We start from the raw sequence: 27912 nt of genomic DNA, 5'->3' as shown, positions 1-27912 counted from the left end.
GCGCATAAATATGTGCGCGCATAAATATGCGCGCGCATATACAGGGTAGGGCGCATAAATATGTGCGCGCATAAATATCTGCACGCATATACAGGGTAGGGTGCATAAATATGTGCACGCATATACAGGGTAGGGTGCATAAATATGTGCGCGCAAAAAATATGTGCGCGCATATACAGGGTAGGGCGCATAAATATGTGCGCGCATATAAAGGGTAGGGCGCATAAATATGTGCGAACAAAAATATGTGCGCGCATATACAGCGTAGGGCACATAAATATGTGTTCATATACAGGGTAGTGCGCATAAATATGTGCGCGCAAAAATATGTGCGTGCATATACAGGGTAGGGCGCATATACAGGGTAGGGCGCATAAATATGTGCACGCAAATACAGGGTAGGGCGCATAAATATGTGCGCGCATAAACAGGGTAGTGCGCATAAATTTGTGCGCGCATAAATATGTGCGCGCATAAATATGCATGCGCATTTACAGGTTAGGGCGCATAAATGTGTGCGCGCATGAATGTGTGCGTGCATAAATATGTGCGCGCATAAATATAAATGTGAGCGCATACAGGGTTGGGCGCATATATATGTGCGCGCATAAATATGTGCGTGCATGTACAGGGTAGTGCGCATAAATATGTGCGCGCATAAATATGCGCGAGCATATACAGGGTAGGGCGCATAAATATGTGCGCGCATATACAGCGTAGGGCACATAAATATGTGCGCACATAAATATGTGCGCTCATATACAGGGTAGGGCACATAAATGTGTGCGCGCATAAATATGTGCGCGCATAAATATTAATGTGCGCGCATACAGGGTAGGGCGCATATATATGTGCGCGCATAAATATGTGTGCGCGTATACAGGGTAGTGCGCATAAATATGTGCGCGCATATACAGCGTAGGGCACATAAATATGTGTGCATATACAGGGTAGTGCGCATAAATATGTGCGCGCAAAAATATGTGCGTGCATATACAGGGTAGGGCGCATAAATATGTGCACGCATAAATATGTGCGCTCATATACAGGGTAGGGCAGATAAATATGTGCGCGCATAAATATGTGCACGCATAAATATGTGCACGCATGTACAGGGTAGGGCACATATACAGGGTAGGGTGCATATATATGTGCGTGCATAAATATGTGCGCGCATAAATATAAATGTGTGTGTGCATATACAGGGTAGGTCGCATAAATATGTGCGCGCATAAATATGTGCGCGCATAAAAATGTGCGCACATATACAGAGTAGGGCGCATAAATATGTGCGTGCATATACAGGGTAGTGCGCATAAATATGTGCGCGCATAAATATGTGCGCGCATAAATATGTGCGCGCATAAATATAAATGTGCGCGCATACAGGTTAGGGCGTATATATACGTGCGCGCATAAATATGTGTGCGCGTATACAGGGTAGTGCGCATAAATATGTGCGCGCATAAATATGTGCGTGCATGTACAGGGTAGTGCGCATAAATATGTGCGTGCATAAATATGCGTGCGCATATACAGGGTAGGGCGCATAAATATGTGCGCGCATAAATATGTGCACGCATATACGGGGTAGGGCGCATAAATATGTGCATGCATATACAGGGTAGGGTGCATAAATATGTGCACGCATATACAGGGTAGGGCGCATAAATATGTGCGCGCATATACAGGTTAGGGCGCATAAATATGTGCGCGCATAAATATGTGCACGCATATACAGGGTAGGGCGCATAAATATGTGCATGCATATACAGGGTAGGGTGCATAAATCTGTGCGCGCATATACAGGGTAGGGCGCATAAATATGTGCGCCCATATACAGGGTAGGGCACATAAATGTGTGCGCGCATAAATATGTGCGCGCATAAATATAAATGCGCGCATACAGTGTAGGGCACATATATATGTGTGCGCATAAATATGTGTGCGCGTATACAGGGTAGTGCGCATAAATATGTGCGCGCATAAATAAGCGCGCGCATATACAGGGTAGGGCGCATAAATATGTGCGCGCATATGTAGCCTAGGGCACATAAATATGTGCGCATATACAGGGTAATGCGCATAAATATGTGCGCGCAAAAATATGTGCATGCATATACAGGGTAGGGTGCATAAATATGTGCGCGCATATACAGGGTAGGGCGCATAAATATGTGCGTGCATATACAGGGTAGGGCGCATAAATATGTGCACGCATATACAGGGTAGGGCGCATAAATATGTGCGCACAAAGATATGTGCGCGCATATACAGTGTAGGGCACATAAATATGTGTGCATATACAGGGTAGTGCGCATAAATATGTGCGCGCAAAAATATGTGTGTGCATATACAGGGTAGGGCACATATGCAGGGTAGGGCGCATAAATATGTGCGTCCATAAATATGTGCGCGCATAAATATGTGTGCGAATATATAGGGTAGGGTGCATAAATATGTGCGCGCATAAATATGTGCACGCATAAATATGTGCACGCATATACAGGGTTGGGCACATATATGTGCGCGCATAAATATGTGCGCGCATATACAGGGTAGGACGCATAAATATGTGCGCGCATAAATATGTGCGCGCATATACAGGGTAGGACGCATAAATATGTGCGCGCATAAATATGTGCGCGCATATACAGGGTAGTGCGCATAAATTTGTGCGTGCATAAATATGTGCGCACCTAAATATACATGCGCATATACAGGGTAGGGCGCATAAATATGTGCGCACATAATTATGTGCACGCATATACAGGGTAAGGCGCATAAATATGTGCGCGCATATACAGGGTAGGGCGCATATATTTGCGCACATAAATATGTGTGCGGATAAATATGTGCACGCATATACAGGGTAGGGCGCATAAATATGTGCGCGCATAAATATGTGCGCTCATATACAGGGTAGGGCACATAAATGTGTGCGCGCATGAATGTGTGCGCGCATAAATATGTGCGCGCATAAATATAAATGTGCGCGCATACAGGGTAGGGCGCATATATATGTGCGCGCATAAATATGTGTGCGCGTATACAGGGTAGTGCACATAAGTATATGCACGCATAAATATGTGCGTGCATGTACAGGGTAGTACGCATAAATATGTGCGCGCATAAATATGCGCGCGCATATACAGGGTAGGGCGCATAAATATGTGCGTGCATATAGAGCGTAAGGCACATAAATATGTGCGCATATACAGGGTAGTGCGCATAAATATGTGCGTGCAAAAATATGTGCGTGCATATACAGGGTAGGGCGCATAAATATGTGCGCGCATAAATATGTGCACGCATATACAGGGTAGGGCGCATAAATATGTGCACGCTTATACAGGGTAGGGTGCATAAATGTGTGCGCGCATAAATATGTGCACGCATAAATATAAATGTGCGTGCATACAGGGTAGGGCGCATATATATGTGCGCGCATAAATATGTGTGCGCATATACAGGGTAGTGTGCATAAATATGTGCGCGCATAAATGTGCGTGCATGTACAGGGTAGTGCGCATAAATATGTGCGCGCATATGCAGCGTAGGGCACATAAATATGTGCGCATATATAGGGTAATGCGCATAAATATGTGTGTGCAAAAATATGTGCGTGCATGTACAGGGTAGTGCGCATAAATATGTGCGCGCATAAATATGCGCGCGCATATACAGGGTAGGGCGCATAAATATGTGCGCGCATATACACGTAGGGCACATAAATATGTGCGCATATACAGGGTAATGCGCATAAATATGTGCGCGCAAAAATATGTGCGCGCATATACAGGGTAGGGCACATAAATATGTGCGCGCATAAATGTGTGCACGCATATACAGGGTAGGGCGCATAAATATGTGTGCGCATATACAGGGTAGGGCGCATAAATATGTGCGCACAAAAATATGTGCGTGCATGTACAGGGTAGGGCGCATATACAGGGTAGGGTGCATAAATATGTGCGCGCATAAATATGTGCACGCATAAATATGCGCGCGCATATACAGGGTAGTGCGCATAAATATGTGCGTGCAAAAATATGTGCGTGCATATACAGGGTAGGGCGCATAAATATGTGCGCGCATAAATATGTGCACGCATATACAGGGTAGGGCGCATAAATATGTGCACGCAGATACAGGGTAGGGCGCATAAATATGTGCGCGCATAAATATAAATGTGCGCGCATACAGGGTAGGGCGCATAAATATGTGCGCGCATAAATATGTGCACGCATATACGGGGTAGGGCGCATAAATATGTGCATGCATATACAGGGTAGGGTGCATAAATATGTGCACGCATATACAGGGTAGGGCGCATAAATATGTGCGCGCATATACAGGTTAGGGCGCATAAATATGTGCGCGCATAAATATGTGCACGCATATACAGGGTAGGGCGCATAAATATGTGCATGCATATACAGGGTAGGGTGCATAAATCTGTGCGCGCATATACAGGGTAGGGCGCATAAATATGTGCGCCCATATACAGGGTAGGGCACATAAATGTGTGCGCGCATAAATATGTGCGCGCATAAATATAAATGCGCGCATACAGTGTAGGGCACATATATATGTGTGCGCATAAATATGTGTGCGCGTATACAGGGTAGTGCGCATAAATATGTGCGCGCATAAATAAGCGCGCGCATATACAGGGTAGGGCGCATAAATATGTGCGCGCATATGTAGCCTAGGGCACATAAATATGTGCGCATATACAGGGTAATGCGCATAAATATGTGCGCGCAAAAATATGTGCATGCATATACAGGGTAGGGTGCATAAATATGTGCGCGCATATACAGGGTAGGGCGCATAAATATGTGCGTGCATATACAGGGTAGGGCGCATAAATATGTGCACGCATATACAGGGTAGGGCGCATAAATATGTGCGCACAAAGATATGTGCGCGCATATACAGTGTAGGGCACATAAATATGTGTGCATATACAGGGTAGTGCGCATAAATATGTGCGCGCAAAAATATGTGTGTGCATATACAGGGTAGGGCACATATGCAGGGTAGGGCGCATAAATATGTGCGTCCATAAATATGTGCGCGCATAAATATGTGTGCGAATATATAGGGTAGGGTGCATAAATATGTGCGCGCATAAATATGTGCACGCATAAATATGTGCACGCATATACAGGGTTGGGCACATATATGTGCGCGCATAAATATGTGCGCGCATATACAGGGTAGGACGCATAAATATGTGCGCGCATAAATATGTGCGCGCATATACAGGGTAGGACGCATAAATATGTGCGCGCATAAATATGTGCGCGCATATACAGGGTAGTGCGCATAAATTTGTGCGTGCATAAATATGTGCGCACCTAAATATACATGCGCATATACAGGGTAGGGCGCATAAATATGTGCGCACATAATTATGTGCACGCATATACAGGGTAAGGCGCATAAATATGTGCGCGCATATACAGGGTAGGGCGCATATATTTGCGCACATAAATATGTGTGCGGATAAATATGTGCACGCATATACAGGGTAGGGCGCATAAATATGTGCGCGCATAAATATGTGCGCTCATATACAGGGTAGGGCACATAAATGTGTGCGCGCATGAATGTGTGCGCGCATAAATATGTGCGCGCATAAATATAAATGTGCGCGCATACAGGGTAGGGCGCATATATATGTGCGCGCATAAATATGTGTGCGCGTATACAGGGTAGTGCACATAAGTATATGCACGCATAAATATGTGCGTGCATGTACAGGGTAGTACGCATAAATATGTGCGCGCATAAATATGCGCGCGCATATACAGGGTAGGGCGCATAAATATGTGCGTGCATATAGAGCGTAAGGCACATAAATATGTGCGCATATACAGGGTAGTGCGCATAAATATGTGCGTGCAAAAATATGTGCGTGCATATACAGGGTAGGGCGCATAAATATGTGCGCGCATAAATATGTGCACGCATATACAGGGTAGGGCGCATAAATATGTGCACGCTTATACAGGGTAGGGTGCATAAATGTGTGCGCGCATAAATATGTGCACGCATAAATATAAATGTGCGTGCATACAGGGTAGGGCGCATATATATGTGCGCGCATAAATATGTGTGCGCATATACAGGGTAGTGTGCATAAATATGTGCGCGCATAAATGTGCGTGCATGTACAGGGTAGTGCGCATAAATATGTGCGCGCATATGCAGCGTAGGGCACATAAATATGTGCGCATATATAGGGTAATGCGCATAAATATGTGTGTGCAAAAATATGTGCGTGCATGTACAGGGTAGTGCGCATAAATATGTGCGCGCATAAATATGCGCGCGCATATACAGGGTAGGGCGCATAAATATGTGCGCGCATATACACGTAGGGCACATAAATATGTGCGCATATACAGGGTAATGCGCATAAATATGTGCGCGCAAAAATATGTGCGCGCATATACAGGGTAGGGCACATAAATATGTGCGCGCATAAATGTGTGCACGCATATACAGGGTAGGGCGCATAAATATGTGTGCGCATATACAGGGTAGGGCGCATAAATATGTGCGCACAAAAATATGTGCGTGCATGTACAGGGTAGGGCGCATATACAGGGTAGGGTGCATAAATATGTGCGCGCATAAATATGTGCACGCATAAATATGCGCGCGCATATACAGGGTAGTGCGCATAAATATGTGCGTGCAAAAATATGTGCGTGCATATACAGGGTAGGGCGCATAAATATGTGCGCGCATAAATATGTGCACGCATATACAGGGTAGGGCGCATAAATATGTGCACGCAGATACAGGGTAGGGCGCATAAATATGTGCGCGCATAAATATGTGCGCTCATATACAGGGTAGGGCACATAAATGTGTGCGCGCATAAATATGTGCACGCATAAATATAAATGTGCGCGCATACAGGGTAGGGCGCATATATATGTGCGCGCATAAATATGTGTGCGCGTATACAGGGTAGTGCGCATAAATATGTGCGTGCATATACAGGGTAGGGCGCATAAATATGTTCGCGCATATGCAGCATAGGGCACATAAATATGTGCGCATATACAGGGTAATGCGCATAAATATGTGTGTGCAAAAATATGTGCGTGCATGTACAGGGTAGTGCGCATAAATATGTGCGCGCATAAATATGTGCGCGCATATACAGGGTAGGGCGCATAAATATGTGCGCGCATGTACACATAGGGCACATAAATATGTGCACATATACAAGGTAATGCGCATAAATATGTGCGTGCAAAAATATGTGCGTGCATATACAGGGTAGGGCGCATAAATATGTGCGCGCATAAATGTGTGCACGCATATACAGGGTAGGGCGCATAAAAATGTGCGCGCATATACAGGGTAGGGCGCATAAATATGTGCGCACAAAAATATGTGCGTGCATATACAGGGTAGGGCGCATATACAGCGTAGGGCGCATAAATATGTGCGCGCATAAATATGTGCGCTCATATACAGGGTAGGGCACATAAATGTGTACGCGCAAAAATATTTGCGCGCATAAATATAAACGTGCGCGCATACAGGGTTGGGCGCATATATATGTGCGCGCATTAATATATATTAATATATATATATATTAATATATTAATAATGAAGGAAACTTCTACTTTTTAGTTTCAGGTCCACAGTCCTTTTATCCTTTTCAATGGTCTTTTTATTGAATTGTAAAACAAGAAATAAAGTATTGCATTCACCTAGTCAAGTTAATCTAGGAAAAGGCAGCTGGCATTATACAGGCAATGAACTGAAAAGCCATTCTTCAGGAAAGTAAAACACTTTACTTAATAACTGATCACTTGAGATTGTTTCAACTTTTCCAGTTTTATGTCGAGAGCAAGGGTAGGTTCACACCATGTTATTACTGTCCATGATAGGATAAGAGCAATGGACATTAATTAATACAGACAGCGCACCTGCCATCTGGTGTCCATCTACATTCACCCCATGTGAAAAACATGTCAGATGCTTTCTTCTGTTATGTTTTAGAGAGCAAATTATACCATAGATACTTCAGGATGGTCAACAAATCAGTTTTCAAGTCAGTATTTCCTTAGACTTGGGATGTTCTGTTGTAAGAACATTTCCAAAATGCTCATGGATCATGGTGGACCTATATCGTGACTGGCAACATCTTCTGCATTTCTGAAAGGTCAAATCAGTCTCCAAACATGAAGTACCAACATTGGTGATTGATAGGGTTGAGCGATCAGGATTGGAAAAGATCAGATCCCGATTGGTGAATTTCACAATCGGGATCAGTTGGAAAATGATCGGAAATTGGATTTTAAAAATGATCCTGAAATCTCAAGATCGGCTCAACCGTAGAATACATAAACTCCTAAATAGGGTTGAGCGATCGGGATCGGGAAAGATCGGATCCCGATCAGCGATCAAGAAAATTTCACGATCGGGATCGGCTGGAAAATGAATGGAAATCGGATTTTAAAAACGATCCTGAAATCTCAAGATCGGCTCAACCCTATTGGTGGTCCAATGTCAATAATCTACCGATGTCAATAATCTACAAATCTACAAATGAAAATATATACTTTATTTTTCAGGTATGAATTCACCTTCCAGAAGAACAAATGTTCATGTTCCTCCAAGTCAAAGAGAGTTCAGAATCTCAAGGAAAATTTGCCAAAGGATGATCTAGATACAGCCCATGCCCGTCGAGAGAAGGAATATCAACAATACAAAAAACGGTAAATCATGGAATGGAGATTATCATCAAAATGTAATTAGAAGGCTTGTATGGGATCAAGAAAATATTACTGCTTTCACACATGGCCACAGATTGTATGAGACATTGTAGCTCATCCACATTCACTTCAATGGAGATGCAGTACCAGGCACAATCAGACAAATTTTCCTAATTTTGTACAATATAACACTTCAAACAATTTTTAATGACATTGTAATCAGAATAGAGGTCTTACTCAGTATAGTGTCAGGCTTAGGTAGGTCTAGTGGAAGTCTGGGGGATGAACTTAACCTCTTCCTGACCAACCCATTGGCTGCAGAGCTCATCCTTGTGCCTGCAGACCGTTAATTTAAAGGGGTTGTCCGGGATAGCTATAAAACCCTACACTAATATAAACACCCTCCCCCGCCTACTTTCTAAATTACATAATTAATCAAAAGTATGTAGTTGTAAAGTCATGTGACTGCCCCAAGGACATTTTCTGATCCGGTAACGACCTGTTTCTCCATTTCGGAAGCGGATCATCACTACTACTCCTCTCCACTCCATCATTCTTATCTATCTTCTTTCTGTCTAGCCTTCCTTCTCCATGAAAGGCTTCTCTTCCTTCCTTGTCGTTGGCACGCTCATGTTGGACAGAGCCAGAGTTCTGGCTTAGAGCTGAAGCCGACAGTACATCTCTATTGCGCAAGCTGGGAGCCTACTCAATAGAGATGAATTGAAGGCTATGGCACAGTGCTGCGCATTTCCTGCAGAAGGGAAACAGAAAGAAGACAGGTATAGTATAATAGGGTATGGGGGTGGACTGATTGAGCTGGGAAGGGATAGTAGTGTGAGGAATAGTTGGGGAAACAGGGAGGGGGTGTTAGAGAGGGAGGGGGAGGAATGAGAAGGAGATGAGTGACAGCCTACAACTACCAGAATGCATTGCAGCAGGAAACTACAACATGTAGACAAATGCAGAAGATGCTAGGCACACCCAGAAAAACCTAGAAATCACTCAAAACACTGTTAAAGTTATATGCGTGCACTTATTAACCCATTAATAGCACTAGCAGACCTTTAAAAAAATAATAAGAATTATTAAATATAATTGTTTTGCCCAGAAAACCCCTTTAAGGGCTGTTAGTAAATTGCATAGAAAGATAAGGATTGCTGTGCTGTAGTGTGTGTAACCTTGTAGGGCATTTTCTAAACTTTCCAAAAATTCCTTTCTTATTCTGCATTGCAGCTCCATTTTTATGAAAATCGCCACTTTATTCTTTCAGGGTATGTCTTCTCCTGCTTGGACTTCCCACCCTTCACTCTAGAGTTCGCCACTATCTACTGCCTAGCTCAGCCCCAATCACTTGAGTGACATCTACCACTTTATCACACTTTATCTGCAGTTAGGGTTGATAATCTAGAGCAGAGAGCAAAGTCTTTGCAGTAGATTAAGTGCCCCTAAAGCTCTTTCAGCTAATTTTCCTAAGAATAAAAAAAACTAACTTTTCATGACAAAGGAACTGCAATTTAGAATAAGAAAGGTATTTTTGGAAAGTGTAGAAGCCGCCCTACAAGGTGTTGTCATTTGTCTGATATTGATTTTCCTGCTACCAGACTCCCTTTAAGGATTTTCGCAAGAATTAAAGCAAAGTATTCATAAAAATGGTGTTTTGAATACTTTGAAAGGTGAAGTTTTTGAAATGTAGAGTTGTATGTAAGAATGTCTAATGTTTAGGCCTCCAAAACCAATTCAGAACTGAACTGGTCCTTTGAAAAGCAGGATTTGTAAATTTTCTTAAAAATTTGAAAAATTGTTGCTAAGTGTATGAGCCTTCTAACATCTGAAAAAAAAATAAAAGGCTGTGCAAAAATGATGGCAACATAAAATAGACATGTGATATTCTTTAATCATTACCTATTGTATGTGGTTTGACTATCACATAGAATAGTCAAACTAATGTTTCCATTTTTTCAGAAAACTTTGGATATTTTTATAAATATTTTCTAAATGTATTGGTCAGCACTAGAGATGAGCGAACACTAAAATGTTCGAGGTTCGAAATTCGATTCGAACAGCCGCTCACTGTTCGAGTGTTCGAATGGGTTTCGAACCCCATTATAGTCTATGGGGAACATAAACTCGTTAAGGGGGAAACCCAAATTCGTGTCTGGAGGGTCACCAAGTCCACTATGACACCCCAGGAAATGATACCAACACCCTGGAATGACACTGGGACAGCAGGGGAAGCATGTCTGGGGGCATAAAAGTCACTTTATTTCATGGAAATCCCTGTCAGTTTGCGATTTTCGCAAGCTAACTTTTCCCCATAGAAATGCATTGGCCAGTGCTGATTGGCCAGAGTACGGAACTCGACCAATCAGCGCTGGCTCTGCTGGAGGAGGCGGAGTCTAAGATAGCTCCACACCAGTCTCCATTCAGGTCCGACCTTAGACTCCGCCTCCTCCGGCAGAGCCAGCGCTGATTGGCCGAAGGCTGGCCAATGCATTCCTATGCGAATGCAGACTTAGCAGTGCTGAGTCAGTTTTGCTCAACTACACATCTGATGCACACTCGGCACTGCTACATCAGATGTAGCAATCTGATGTAGCAGAGCCGAGGGTGCACTAGAACCCCTGTGCAAACTCAGTTCACGCTAATAGAATGCATTGGCCAGCGCTGATTGGCCAATGCATTCTATTAGCCCGATGAAGTAGAGCTGAATGTGTGTGCTAAGCACACACATTCAGCACTGCTTCATCAAGCCAATACAATGCATTAGCCAGTGCTGATTGGCCAGAGTACGGAATTCGGCCAATCAGCGCTGGCTCTGCTGGAGGAGGCGGAGTCTAAGATCGCTCCACACCAGTCTCCATTCAGGTCCGACCTTAGACTCCGCCTCCTCCGGCAGAGCCAGCGCTGATTGGCCGAAGGCTGGCCAATGCATTCCTATGCGAATGCAGACTTAGCAGTGCTGAGTCAGTTTTGCTCAACTACACATCTGATGCACACTCAGCACTGCTACATCAGATGTAGCAATCTGATGTAGCAGAGCCGAGGGTGCACTAGAACCCCTGTGCAAACTCAGTTCACGCTAATAGAATGCATTGGCCAGCGCTGATTGGCCAATGCATTCTATTAGCCCGATGAAGTAGAGCTGAATGTGTGTGCTAAGCACACACATTCAGCACTGCTTCATCACGCCAATACAATGCATTAGCCAGTGCTGATTAGCCAGAGTACGGAATTCGGCCAATCAGCGCTGGCTCTGCTGGAGGAGGCGGAGTCTAAGGTCGGACCTGAATGGAGACTGGTGTGGAGCGATCTTAGACTCCGCCTCCTCCAGCAGAGCCAGCGCTGATTGGCCGAATTCCGTACTCTGGCCAATCAGCACTGGCTAATGCATTGTATTGGCGTGATGAAGCAGTGCTGAATGTGTGTGCTTAGCACACACATTCAGCTCTACTTCATCGGGCTAATAGAATGCATTGGCCAATCAGCGCTGGCCAATGCATTCTATTAGCGTGAACTGAGTTTGCACAGGGGTTCTAGTGCACCCTCGGCTCTGCTACATCAGATTGCTACATCTGATGTAGCAGTGCCGAGTGTGCATCAGATGTGTAGTTGAGCAAAACTGACTCAGCACTGCTAAGTCTCTGCATTCGCATAGGAATGCATTGGCCAGCCTTCGGCCAATCAGCGCTGGCTCTGCCGGAGGAGGCGGAGTCTAAGGTCGGACCTGAATGGAGACTGGTGTGGAGCGATCTTAGACTCCGCCTCCTCCAGCAGAGCCAGCGCTGATTGGTCGAGTTCCGTACTCTGGCCAATCAGCGCTGGCCAATGCATTCTATTAGCCCGATGAAGTAGAGCTGAATGTGTGTGCTTAGCACACACATTCAGCTCTACTTCATCAGGCTAATAGAATACATTGGCCAATCAGCGCTGGCCAATGCATTCTATTAGCTTGATGAAGCAGAGTGTGCACAAGGGTTCAAGCGCACCCTCGGCTCTGATGTAGCAGAGCTGAGGGTGCACAAGGGTTCAAGTGCACCCTCGGCTCTCCTACATCAGAGCCGAGGGTGCGCTTGAACCCTTGTGCAGCCTCGGCTCTGCTACATCAGAGCCGAGGGTGCGCTTGAACCCTTGTGCACACTCTGCTTCATCAAGCTAATAGAATGCATTGGCCAGCACTGATTGGCCAGAGTACGGAATTCGGCCAATCAGCGCTGGCCAATGCATCCCTATGGGAAAAAGTTTATCTCACAAAAATCACAATTACACACCCGATAGAGCCCCAAAAAGTTATTTTTAATAACATTCCCCCCTAAATAAAGGTTATCCCTAGCTATCCCTGCCTGTACAGCTATCCCTGTCTCATAGTCACAAAGTTCACATTCTCATATGACCCGGATTTGAAATCCACTATTCGTCTAAAATGGAGGTCACCTGATTTCGGCAGCCAATGACTTTTTCCAATTTTTTTCAATGCCCCCGGTGTCGTAGTTCCTGTCCCACCTCCCCTGCGCTGTTATTGGTGCAAAAAAGGCGCCAGGGAAGGTGGGAGGGGAATCGAATTTTGGCGCACTTTACCACGTGGTGTTCGATTCGATTCGAACATGGCGAACACCCTGATATCCGATCGAACATGTGTTCGATAGAACACTGTTCGCTCATCTCTAGTCAGCACTTATCACTTACATAACCAGAACCCCTACAGATCAGCTGTATCGACACAGCATGGCTAGAGGTAACAAAGCCGTGCTGCTCACCCGCCATACGATGTGCACCACTGCACTACTTAAAACCACCTCTACACTATGTATGGCAAGTGTGGATCCTGGATTTGTTAACATTAACATGCCCATACAACTATAGTACCCACAACATCCACAACTGCAGTTTTAAAGAAAATGGTGAGTGAGCAGCACCCAGCATGGAAACAATACTGGGATCTGCATGTTCTGGTAAAGTGGAGCCATAGCCTTACAAAGATTTATTTGGTTTGGAGAAACTCCATTTAATATGATACTTCTATATACTTTCTTCATAGAGAACACACTGAGAATATTTTGATAGCACCTCCAAACTTACCATTAGGATACCCCACACATGGAGTTCAAGTTTTGCCGCTTGATACAATAAACTTGCCAGGTGAGACAATTCAATATAAACTCTTCAGTACTGACAATATATTTTCCCTAGGTTTCTCTCATATGCATAGACACCAGGGAATCTGTTGTAGATAGTGAAAAGCCCGAGTGCAAAACATGGTACAGACACACCGGGGCAGATTTATTAAAACAGTCTAGACAGCATTCACCTGCATCAGATATCATTGTCTAATGCTCTTTGATAAATCTGGCTTGCAATAAGCCTCTGGCTTGCAATTTTGGCAAATTTTAAAGGGATTCTACCATTAAAAAACTTTTTTCTGTGGCTAACACGTCGGAATAGCCTTTAGAAAGGCTATTCGTCTCCTACCTTTAGATGGAGTCTCCACCGCGCCGTTCCTTAGTAATACCATTTTTTACTGGTATGTAAATTAGTTCTCTGGCAGCGATTAGGGCGTCCCCACCGCTGCACAAGAACAGGATCCTGCGCCGCCTCTGTCTTCTGCTGGATCCTCCCCTTCTTTCTTCAGCAGCGTCCCTCAGCGTCCCCCCATTATTTTTGAATTCCATCCTATTTTGGAATTATTTAGGCTTCCCAGTACATTGTACAGACTAGTTAAGGGTGCTATTTTAACCCCTTAACGACCGGCCCATAGTAAAATTACGTCGGCACTGACAGGTCCTTCCTGACTGCACTATAGTAAAATTACGTTGGGCAGTCAGGGAAGGATTCCCTGTCAGTGCCGACGTAATTGGAGCGGATCTTAGCTGTATCTGACAGCTAAGACCCAGCTCCGTAACCCCCCATCGGAGGGGGGCTCCGATGTTTTTTTTTTTAAAACCCCTTCAGTTCCATGATCAAACATGATCACGGAACTGAAGGGGTTCCGCTATGTTGCCGGTCAGATCAGCACCCCCCATAGCTTGATCGGGGGTGCCGATATGTAAAACATGCAGCCTGGGGTCTGGCCAGTGACCCCAGGCTGCCTAAACCCCCCCATTACCTGGTTGATCCTCCAGGTACTAAGGTAGCCAAGCGATGCCTCTGCATTGCTTGACTTCCTGTTACAGACTGGAGACACATGCATGCTGTGTCTCCAGTCTGTAACATTGATTCAGCAATAAAATCATTGCTGAATCAAGTGTCCTAAAAGGGACACATAAAAAAGTGAAAAAAAAATTAAAATAAATAAAGTGTTTGAAAAAAATGAATAGTTATAAAGCCCCAAAAATTCCCTTTTTTCTATAGAAAATGAATTATATTAAAAAAAAAACTAAAAATTAATAAAAACAATGCATATTTGGTATTGTTGCATCTGTAACAATCTGTACAATAAAACTGAAACAATATTTAATGTACACAGTGAACGTTGAAAAAAAAAATGGAAAAAACCGCCAGAAGTAGTGATTTTTCGCCATCTCACCTTAGAAAATCTCTCTATCTCTCTATATTATAAAAATGAATTCTTGTCTGTCTGTCTGTCTGTCCGTCTGTCTGTTCTCTAATGCAAACCAAATGACTGCACCGATCTTCACCAAATTTGGTACAGAGATACTTCAGGTATCCGGGAAGGTTTAAGACAAGACTCCAACTCGCTCGGACGTACTGTTGCTGAGATACAGCATTCCAAACACAATGCCCCCCCCCTCTAGCCAATACAAACCTGCAAGTCTTTCACTCATATTCCAACTGCAATACACACGGTCACTCCACATGCACAATACAACATTGATATCCAAACTGAGATACACGCATCAGAGGATTAGATAGACAGATCAGCACACAGTATCACATGCCAGAGGATTAGATACACGCGTCTGCACACAGTCCCACGCACCAGAGGATTAAATATGCGCTTCTTCACACAGTGCCACACACTGAAGGATTAGATACGTGCGTCTGCACACAGTACCACATGCCGTAGAATTAGATACGTGTGTCTACAGTTCCACATGCCAAAGAATTAGATACACACGTCTGCACACAGTACCAAATGCCGTAGGATTAGATACGCGCGTCTACACACAGTTCCACATGCTGTAAGATTAGATACGCACCTCTTCACACCTGCACACAGTACCACATGACCAAGGGTTAGATATGCGCGTCTGCACACAGTTACACACGCTGAAGGATTAGACACGTGTGTCTGCACAAAGTACCACATGGGGGAGGATTAGATATGCACCTCTTCACACAATACCACACAGGGAAGGATTAGATACGCACATCTGCACACAGTTCAACACGCTGGAGGATTAGATATGCATGTCTTCACATAGTACCACTGTCAGAGGATTAGATATGCACCTCTTCACACAATACCACACAGGGGAGGATTAGATATGCATATCTGCACACAGTTCAACACGCTGGAGGATTAGATACGCATGTCTTCACATAGTAACACCGCCAGAGGATTAGATACGCGCATCTACACACAGTATCATACAGGGGAGGATTAGATACGCACATCTGCACACAGTACCACACACCAGAGGATTGGATATGCACATCTACACACAGTTCCATACGCCAGAGGATTAGAAATGCACGTCTGCACACAGTACCACATGCCGTAGTATTAGATATGTGTGTCTGCACACAGTTTCACATGCTGGAGGATTAGATACGCACGTCTGCACACAGTTCCATATGCCAGAGGATTAGAAACGCACGTCTGCACACAGTACCATACGCTGGGGGATTGGATACGTGCATCTGCACACAGTTCCACACACCAGAGGATTAGATAAGCATGTCTGCACACAGTACCACATGCCGTAGAATTAGATAGGCAGGTCTGCTTACAGTTCCACACGCCATAGGATTAGATACACGTGTCTGCATACAGTACCACATGCTGCAGGATTAGATACGTGTGTCTACACACAGTTCCACATGCCGTAGGATTAGATACGCACCTCTTCACACAATACCACACAGGGGAGGATTAGATACGTGCGTCTGAACACTGTACCACACTTTGGAGGATTAGATACATGCCTCTACACACAGTACCACACGCCGAAGGATTAGATACGCGTCTCAGCACACAGTACCACACAGGGGAGAATTAGATACATGCCTCTGCACACAGTACCACACACCATAGGATTAGATACGCACGTCTGCACACAGTACCACATGCCGTAAGATTAGATATGCACGTCTGCACACAGTTCCACACACCATAGGATTAGATACGTGCCTCTTCACACGATACCACACGGGGGAGGATTAGATACACACATCTGCACACAGTACCACACGCCGGAGGATTAGATATGTGCATCTGCACACAGTACCACACCAACAAGGATTACATATTTGCGTCTAAACACAGTACTACATGGGGAAGGATTAGATACAGCTTTACTCAAGGTATCTATAAAAACTGATCACAGATTTTTCACTGATATTCAAAATGAGATACACATAATCACATGACGCTTATGGACATACACACAAACCACATACAAAATACACCAGTGCAAAATTGGACAATTCTTATGGGGCCACTACACAAACATAAAATGTAATATACCCGTGCGAAGCCGGGTCCTCCCTCTAGTATTACAAAAATGAATTCTTGTCTGACTGTCTGTCCGTCTGTCTGTTCTCTAATGCAAACCAAACGACTGTACCGATCTTCACCAAATTTGGTACAGAGATACTTCAGGTATCCGGGAAGGTTTAAGATGAGACTCCAACTCACTCAGACTGTAAGGATTGGAGTCAGGGTCAGGCAGTGCAAAGTGACACAGCTGGTAAAGCAACACTGTGCAACTAATGACAAAAGGGGTCGCAGGCCCTGCAGCTATAACTATGCTGTAATATCTGAGATGAGGCAGACCAATGCACTTCCTAATTGAAGTGCGCCTACCGCGACTCCTACACTTCTATCCGGCGGCTAGGATAAGGGGAGAGGAGGCCCTGAAAGTGCTAGGGACTGGAGTCACGGGGTCACACCTAAACAGAAAGCACAGTGTAAATGCAATGCCAAACAAAAGACTAAACAGCATGGAACCAGGGAGGACCACAAATCCCAGCAAGACACAGAAGAGAAGGCGAGGTCAGACGAGCAAGAGGTCAAGCCAGGAGATATAATAAAAGGTACCAAATCAAAAGACAAGGGATAGTCAAAAATACAAGCCGGGTATAAAAACCAAGAAATATATAGAATACAAACAGACAGGGAATCAGACTGAGCAGGGGGACCAGGAAACACAAGTGAATGGCTGGCAAGGATCCATGCCTGGGTGGGGATTAAATAGCAGCAGAAAAACACACCTGATGGCTAATGGCATGGAGACTGAAGACAAGGAAAAGATTAACCCTTAATGACCTAAGCACACCCAATAGAACTCCTAACACGCCTCCCAGGGAGACACCGCACAGCAAGAAGACCGCGGCGACTCCGTATCCTGACACAGACGTACTGTTGCTGAGATACAGCATTCCAAACACAATGCCCCCCATTAGCCAATACAAACCTGCAAGTCTTTCACTCATATTCCAACTGCAATACACACGGTCACTCCACATGCACAATCCAATACTGATATCCAAACTGAGATACACACATCAGAGGATTAGATACACATATCAGCACACAGTCCCACACACCAGAGGATTAAATATGCGCTTTTGCACACAGTTCCACACAATGAAGGATAAGATACATGCGTCTGCACACGGTTCCACATGCCGAAGGATTAGATACATGCATCTGCACACAGTACCACACGCCTGGGGATTGGATACATGAGTCTGCACACAGTACCTTATGCTAAAGGATTGGATACACGCTTCTGCACACAGTTCCACACACCAGAGCATAAGATATGCACGTCTGCACACAGTACCACATGCCGTAGGATGAGATACGCGTGTCTACACACAGTTCCACACTCCATAGGATTAGATACGTGCATCTGCACACAGTTGTACATGCCATAGGATTAGATACACGCGTCTACACACACTACCACATGCCGTAGGATTAGATGCGCGCATCTACACACAATTCCACATGCCGTAGGATTAGATACGCGCCTCTTCACACAATACCACACATGGGAGGATTAGATATGTGTGTCTGCACACAGTACCACACTTTGGAGGATTAGATACATGCCTCTGCACACAGTACCACAAGTCAGAGAATTAGATACGGGTCTCAGCACACAGTACCACACGGAGGAGGATTAGATACGCGCGTCTACACACAGTACCATATGCCAGAGGATTAGATACGCGCGTCTGCACACAGTACCACACGCTGTAGGATTAGATACGCGTGTCTACACACAGTTCCACACACCGTAGGATTAGATACGCGCCTCTTCACACAATACCACACAGGGGGGGATTAGATACGTGCATCTGCACACAGTACCACACAACCGAGGGTTAGATATGCGCGTCTGCACACAGTTCCACACACTGAAGGATTAGATACATGTGTCTGCACAAAGTACCACACGGGGAGGATTAGATACGCACCTCTTCACACAATACCACACAGTGGAGGATTAGATACGCACATCTGCACACAGTTCAACACGCTGGAGCATTAGATACGCATGTCTTCACATAGTACCACAGCCAAAGGGATTAGATACGCGCATCTACACACAGTACCACATGGGGAGGATTAGATACACACATCTGCACACAGTACCACTTGCCAGAGGATTGGATATGCACATCTGCACACAGTACCACATGCCATAGTATTAGATACATGCGTCTGCACACAGTACCATAGGCTGGGGGATTGGATTCATGCGTCTGCACACAATACTACATGCCAGAGGATTGGATACGTGCATCTGCACACAGTTCCACACACCAGAGGATTAGAGAAGCACGTCTGCACACAGTACCACATGCCATAGGATTATATACGCGCGTCTGCTTACAGTTCCACACGCCAGAGGATTAGATACGCACGTCTGCACAAAGTTGTACACACCATAGGATTAGATACACGCGTCTGCACACAGTACCACATGCTGTAGGATTAGATATGCACGTCTACACACAGTTCCACACGCCGTAGGATTAGATACACGCCTCTTCAAACAATAGCACACAGGGGAGGATTAGATATGTGCATCTGAACACAGTACCACACTTTGGAGGATTAGATATATGCCTCTGCACACAGTACCACACGCCAGAGAATTAGATACACGCCTCAGCACACAGTACCACAAAGAAGAGGATTAGATACGCGCATCTGCACACAGTACCACATGCCAGAGGATTACATACACTCATCTGCACACAGTTCTACACGCCAGAGGATTAGATACATGCGTCTTCACACAATACCACACACCGGAGGATTAGATACATACCACTGCACACAATACCACACAGGGGAGGATTAGATATGTGCCTCTGCACACAGTACTACATGCCAGAGTATTAGATACGCGCCACTGCACACAATACCACGTAGGTGAGGATTAGATACCTGCATCTGCACCCAGTACCACATGGGGCAGGATTAGATACATGCCTCTGCACACAATACCACACGCCAGAGAATTACATACGCATCTCAGCACACAGTACCACACAGGGGAGGATTATATACGCGTGTCTGCACCCAGTACCACACGCCAGAGGATTAGATACATGCATCTGCACATAGTACCACATGCCATAAAATTAGATACGTACGTCTGCACACAGTTTCCCTTGCGGGAGGATTAGATATGCGCCTCTTCACACAATACCACACCGGGGAGGATTAGATACGTGCATCTGCACACAGTACCACATGCTGGAGGATTAGATACACGCATCTGCACACAGTACCACATGCCAGAGGATTGGATATGCACATCTGCACACAGTTCCATACGCCAGAGGATTAGAAACGCACGTCTGCACCCAGTACCACATGCCGTAGTATTAGATATGTGTGTCTGCACACAGTTTCACACGCCGGAGGATTAGATATGCGCGTCTGCACACAGTACCATACGCCGGGGGATTGGATACATGCGTCTGCACACAATACCACATGCCAGAGGATTGGATATGCGCATCTTCACACAGTTGAACACACCAGAGGATTAAAAGAAGTGGGGTGTTATATATTTTGGGGTGTGTTTCTTCTTTTTGATGTGTTGTGTGCAAAATATCTTCCTTTAAAATGAAACATATTTGAAGAAAATGAAAAAAAAATTTTTTTCGTCATTTGTAATAATTCTTGCAAAACAATATTTGTTTGATCAAAATGCTCACTATACCCCTCAAAGAATACCTGAAGGGGTCTAGTTTTCCAAATTGGGTCATTTAATTGGAGTTTCTATCATTATGCCACCTATTCCTGTCTGCAAACATAGCTTGGTACAGGAAAAAATCACATACTCAAACTTTCCAAAATTTGCTTATAAACTTGATAAACTTCTAAATTGTCTAAATTACTCAAATATGCTAAAAGTATTTCAAATATGCTTGAAACACAAAAGGAACATTTTGAAATATATAACTACTAACTTTTTTGCCCTGTATTATTGTGTATATGTGAGATATCGCAGCTGAAAAACATTTGCGAGTTTTTTAATAAATTTACGCAAGTTATATCAGTCTAATTTTACCTTCTCAGTAAAGTACAACATATCACGAAAAAACAATATCAGAATCATTTTGATGTGCTATACTGTTACAGAATTATTCACTGATAAAGTCACACATGGCAAATTTCCAGGGAGTAAAAAAAACAACACAAAAACTGAAAAGTGCCTTGTTCTCATAGGGATAAAATAAAACACAGGCCAGTCCTGTTTGGAACTCTTTGTGCAGAGTGTCTCAGTATATCATATACTTATTTTTCCTACCTCTAATTGTGGATAATCTGTATATATAATGGTTCTCTATTTTTGTTTTTCAGGACTGCAGGTTAATGCAGATCTGCCAAAATATACGGTACAGTATCCAAAAGTCAAAAAGCAGAACAAAACTATTTGTATTCATCCTTCCATTTATGTGTCACTATAGTATATCTTTCTACAGTATTTATCCATCCATGTCTTCCTCTGCTGCAGGTATCTCTTGAGGCATCTTTGGGAATCCTTGACATTCTAGTAAATATATCTGGGATAACGAAATGTCAGGTTTATAGCAAAGGAGAAAAAAATCTGACTATAAGTACCAGCAACATTCGTATATTAAATCTCATTCTGAAGTCTATCACGTATACTAGCACAGTGTATGACATTGATAGTCTGGATATTGGTAAGATGTCACTAAAATCTACACTCATCGGCCACTTTATTAGGTACACCTGTCCAACTGCTCGTTAACACTTAATTTCTAATCAGCCAATCACATGGCGGCAACTCAGTGCATTTAGGCATGTAGACATGGTCAAGACAATCTCCTGCAGTTCAAACCGAGCATCAGTATGGGGAAGAAAGGTGATTTGAGTGCCTTTGAACGTGGCATGGTTGTTGGTGCCAGAAGGGCTGGTCTGAGTATTTCAGAAACTGCTGATCTACTGGGATTTTCACGCACAACCATCTCTAGGGTTTACAGAGAATGGTCCGAAAAAGAAAAAACATCCAGTGAGCGGCAGTTCTGTGGGCGGAAATGCGTTGTTGATGCCAGAGGTCAGAGGAGAATGGCCAGACTGGTTCGAGCTGATAGAAAGGCAACAGTGACTCAAATAGCCACCCGTTACAACCAAGGTAGCCAGAAGAGCATCTCTGAACGCACAGTACGTCGAACTTTGAGGCAGATGGGCTACAGCAGCAGAAGACCACACCAGGTGCCACTCCTTTCAGCTAAGAACAGGAAACTGAGGCTACAATTTGCACAAGCTCATCGAAATTGGACAATTGAAGATTGGAAAAACGTTGCCTGGTCTGATGAGTCTCGATTTCTGCTGCGACATTCGGATGGTAGGGTCAGAATTTGGCGTCAACAACATGAAAGCATGGATCCATCCTGCCTTGTATCAACGGTTCAGGCTGGTGGTGGTGGTGTCATGGTGTGGGGAATATTTTCTTGGCACTCTTTGGGCCCCTTGGTACCAATTGAGCATTGTTGCAACGCCAAAGCCTACCTGAGTATTGTTGCTGACCATGTCCATCCCTTTATGACCACAATGTACCCAACATCTGATGGCTACTTTCAGCAGGATAATGCACCATGTCATAAAGCTGGAATCATCTCAGACTGGTTTCTTGAACATGACAATGAGTTCACTGTACTCCAATGGCCTCCACAGTCACCAGATCTCAATCCAATAGAGCATCTTTGGGATGTGGTGGAACGGGAGATTCGCATCATGGATGTGCAGCCGACAAATCTGCGGTAACTGTGTGATGCCATCATGTCAATATGGACCAAAATCTCTGAGGAATGCTTCCAGCACCTTGTTGAATCTATGCCACAAAGAATTGAGGCAGTTCTGAAGGCAAAAGGGGGTCCAACCCGTTACTAGCATGGTGTACCTAATAAAGTGGCTGGTGAGTGTACATCTCTTTGACTTTTAATTACTACTTGGCTGCAGTGGCGTAACTAAGGTCTTGTGGGCTCCGGTGCAAACTTTTCTCCTTGGCCCGCTACTCCCTCCCTAGAGCGAATTCTTTATAGTGATGGTTATGGGTTCTGCAGTGATATCTCAGATACTTGAAAGAGATACAGCTGTAGTACCTACATCTGCAGTTATCAATAATACAGTGAGTGAGCAATGTAAACAATACTGGAATAATATAATATGCACCCCCACACAGTATTATGTGCTCCGCAGTGGCCCCTCACACAGTATTATCTGCTCCAGAGTGGCCCGTTGCGACTAACTGGCACAGTGGGATAGAAGGCCCTGCCCACAAGGGCTTGCAATCCATGAGGGAAGAGGGATAGAGACAGAAGGTGAGGGGAGAGGCTGTTCAGATAGTGGTCTGGTGACAGTAGTGTTATTGGAGTTTGGAGGCCTTCCTGAATAGGTGAGTCTTCAGGGTCTTCTTGAAACCTGTGATTGTGGGGGTCAGTCTTATGTGTCTTGGTAAGGAGTTCCAGAGTATGGGGGATGCACGGGAGAAATCTTAAAGACGGTTGTATGAAGAGCAGACAAGAACAGAGTGGAGTAGGAGGTCTTAGGAAGATCTGAGGTTACGTGTTGGCAGGTAGCAAGAGATCAGGTCAGAGATATATGGAGGGGACAGGTTGTGGATGGCTTTATATGTCAACGTTAGTATTTTGAACTCTATTCGCTTGGCAGTGGGCAACCAGTGAAGGGATTGGCAAAGGGAAGCAGCTGATGAAGAACGAGGGGAGAGGTGTATTAAGCGAACAGCACAGTTTAAGGTGGACTGGAGGGGGGCAAGAGTATTTGCAGGGAGGCCATGGAGAAAGGTGTTACAGTAGTGTAAGCGGGAGATAATGAGGGCATGAACTAGAAACTTTGTGGTTTCAGGGGTGAGAAAGGACCAGATTCGATGGATGTTCTTGAGTTGGAGGCAGCAAAAGGTGTTGAGGGTTTCTGTATGTGATTTGGAGGATAGGTCAGAGTCCAAAGTTATCCCAAGGCAGTGGAACTGTGGGACAGGGGTAAGGGTGGTTGCATTAACTCTGATAGATGGTCAGGTAGGGGGGCCATATGGGGTGGGGAAAAGATGACGAACTCTGTTTTCTCCATGTTCAGTTTGAGAAAGTGGGAGGAGAGAAAGGAGGCTACGGCCACTAGGCACTTTGGAACTTTGGCCAACAGAGAGGTAACCTCTGGTCCAGAGAGATATATTTGAGTGTCATCAGCATAGCAATGGTAGATGGTGTAGATGGAGAACAAGAGGGGTCCTAGGATGGAGCCTTGGGAGACACCTACAGAAAGAGGGCGTGGCGAGGAGGTGGTGCACGAGTGGGAGACACTGAATGTGTGCTTGGTGAGGCATGAGGAGATCCAGGAAAGGGCCAGGTCTGAAGTTCTGAAATGCCAAAGGATGAGAGCATTTCTAACAAAAGGGAGTGGTTGACTGTGTGAAAGGCACACGAGAGGTCAAGATGGAGGACAGAGTAGTGATGCTAGGCTTTGGCAGTTAGAAGGTCATTAGTGACTTCGGTTAGGGCAGTTTCTGTGGAGTGACGAGGTCTGTAGACTGTCTGTAGTCTGTTAGAGAGTAAGTTGGACTAGATATAGGAGGATAGTTCGGATTGGACATGTTGGTCAAGCAGTTTTGAGGTGATAGTTGGCTGGAGAGGACGGGTCGAGGGAGTGATGGAAGTATAGGAGTGATGTTGGCATGTTTGAAGGCAGAGGGGAAGGATCCATTGGTTAGGGATGGATGAAGAGATGAGTTAAGGTGGAAAAATGACTTCAGACCCCAGAGTATAATAACTGGAGTCTCAGGGGAAGCAATTAAAAATAAGGAACATTTATACTCACCTTGCCTGACCTCTCCTGGGCATCTTTGGTTTGTCCAGCTGTCTCCCATCCTCCTTGGTCATCGTCTCTTTGGCAACTGATGTTATGTGCCCCAAACATCACTGCTGGAGCTTGTGATTGGATCTCAGCGGTCACCTGGGGTGCGCCACCTGGGGCACGCCATCATAATGACGTCATCGCGCCAATCACAGGCCGCAGCAGTGAGGTCAGTCACCGGCCTGAAGAGTGTCCGAGAGTTTGCTGAGCTCAGGACGGGTGAGTATAAGTGTTTTTTTTTTTTTTTTCTGTCACCTTCCCTGGACTGGCATGCTTTGGAAATGGGACCAGCTGATATACAGTGGACAGAGCTTTCTGCTTCTGGCCCCGTATTGTGTACAGGACTGGTGCCAGAAGTAGCTCCATACAGCTGATCGGTCAGAGGGCTGGGTGTGGGCCCCCTACAGATCAGGCATTTATAGCCTATCCTGACGATAAACCATAGACAATTATGCCTGGACAACCCCTTTAACTTCCCCCCCAAATGCCTCAAACTTTAAAGAGGTTGTCCTGGGAGGTGAAAAACAAAGTACACATTAAAAAAAAAACAAAAAAAAAAACACACTCATCTGTTCCCAGTGCTCCGGTACTGCAGTTCTGCTGGTAGTTACATGCCGGACTGGACCTCGCTGGGAGACACTGAGAAAGGCAGACTTCCCCCTGCACACTCCGATCAGCAGTGTGCTTAAAAAAATAGAAAGTGTTTTTAAGGGCTCGTTCACATCTGCACCCGGGGTCTCCACTTTCAGGTTTCCATTTCCTGCCCGAAACTGAACAGGAGATGGAAACCTGCAGGCATTTTTCAAACCCATTCAAATGAATGGGTTTAAAAAGTGTGCGTCCGTAAGCGCTTGTGAGCGTTTTGTGCTCCCCACGGCAAATTTTTTTTTTTTTAACCAGACACAGAGTCGGACATGCAGGACTTTGTGTCTGGTTTAAAAAAAAAAAACAGTTTCGCCGCAGAGAGCATAAAACGCTCACCGGCGCTCACACCCGGACTCGAACCGACAGGTTTCGGTCTTCTGCATGCAATCTGCATGAAACCTCAGAATGGAGACCGGACGCTGGTGTGAACCCAGCGTTAGCTGTGTTTTGCTCAGTAGGGCCTAATCCTTAGTGGCCCCTGCACACAGTATGATGCCCCATAGTGGCCCCTGCACACAGTATTATGCCCCATAGTGGCCCCTGCACACAGTATTATGTCCCTCAGTGGCCCCTGCACACAGTATTATGTCCCTCAGTAGCCCCTGCACTCAGTATTATAACCCAGAGTGGCTCCTGCACACAGTATTATGCGCCATAGTAGCCCCTGCAAACAGTATTATGTCCCTCAGTGGCCCCTGCACACAGTATTATGTCCTTCAGTGGCCCCTGCACACAGTATTATCCCCCAGAGTGGCCCCTGCACACAGTATTATGCCCCATAGTGGCCCTTGCACACAGTATTATGTTATGTCCCATAGTGGCCCCTGCACACAGTATTATCCCCCATAGTGGCCCCTGCACACAGTATTATCCCCCATAGTGGCCCCTGCACCCAGTATTATCCCCCATAGTGGCCCCTGCACACAGTATTATGTCCCACTGTGGACACCCATAAACAATTATTATACTCTGGGGTCTTTTCAGACCCCAGAGTATAATAATCAGAGACCCAGGGGGAGAAAAACATTAAAAATAACTCTGTTACTCACCTATCTCCCGTCTCCTGCGCTGTCGGCCTCCGAAGTAGTCGCTCTTCAATGATGTCAGACGTCACATGACCCGGGACGCAGGCCCGGCTCATGTGACATTGGACGACTAGGCCTAAGCCTGCACGGATCGTGGAGAGGTAAGTAACAGTGTTTTTTATGTTTCTTACATCTCCCGGGCTGCCGATCATTATACTCGGGGGTCCGAATAGACCCCCCGAGTATAATGATAGCAGCGGTAGCGGCTGTCGCCGGGCCCCTAATGTCCCGGGCACTGTGGCAGATGCCTCCGCTGCTATGGCGGTAGTTATGACACTGCCTATACACATTAAAAAGCGGTGAGCAATGAAACCACACGGACCCCATAGACTATAATGGGATCCATGTGTTTACCATGCAGTGTCCGCATGAATCGTGTGGTGAAAAAAGTGCTGCAAGCAATACTTTTCTCTCCGCGTGATTCGTGTGGACACCGCGCCGAAAACACAAGGACCCCATTATTGTCTATGAGGTCCGTGTGGTTTCATTGTTCACTGCTTTTTAATGTGTATAGGTTTCTGTCCCGGGGGACCCCAAGCGGACTCCCCGAAAAGGAATACCAAACACAGACGTGAATCGGGCCTAATACATATAACATACATTTACACACATACATTCATATACATACACACACACACACCAATCTACAAACATACAGGACTCACACAGTATATCAGACACTTTACACAAATATACACACGTTAAATATACATATTTTACCCAAAAAATGTACTTACATTTAGCTGGATGCACTGGGTATGGAGCCTCATGTGCAGCTCCATCCTGTCTGGAGGTGAAAGCTCTGCTTCATTTACAGCAGCCGGCACACTTCCCCCTGCACACTCCGATCTGTGTGGGGGAGGGGCAGCACAGGTCCTGCTACATG

The 27912-nt window shown here is 45.1% G+C and overlaps 2 protein-coding genes across 2 annotated transcripts in view; both read left to right on the top strand.

The window, feature by feature from the left end:
* Positions 1-27912, top strand: part of ZNF281 (zinc finger protein 281) — a 523665-nt gene that overhangs the window by 392850 nt on the left and 102903 nt on the right. The window lies entirely within an intron of this gene.
* Positions 8220-27912, top strand: part of LOC142209138 (beta-1,4 N-acetylgalactosaminyltransferase 2-like) — a 39661-nt gene continuing 19968 nt past the window's right edge. The window contains exons 1-5 of the mRNA XM_075278074.1: positions 8220-8236; positions 8613-8756; positions 13789-13889; positions 21766-21800; positions 21920-22109. Of these exons, the coding sequence (XP_075134175.1) occupies positions 8220-8236; positions 8613-8756; positions 13789-13889; positions 21766-21800; positions 21920-22109 (487 nt within the window). The remainder of the gene's footprint in view (positions 8237-8612; positions 8757-13788; positions 13890-21765; positions 21801-21919; positions 22110-27912) is intronic.

This window comes from Leptodactylus fuscus, chromosome 6 (assembly GCF_031893055.1).
Source record: "Leptodactylus fuscus isolate aLepFus1 chromosome 6, aLepFus1.hap2, whole genome shotgun sequence".
Classification (NCBI taxonomy): domain Eukaryota; kingdom Metazoa; phylum Chordata; class Amphibia; order Anura; family Leptodactylidae; genus Leptodactylus; species Leptodactylus fuscus.
Note: the sequence above shows the minus strand (reverse complement) of the source record. Positions and strands in the feature narration are given on the sequence as shown.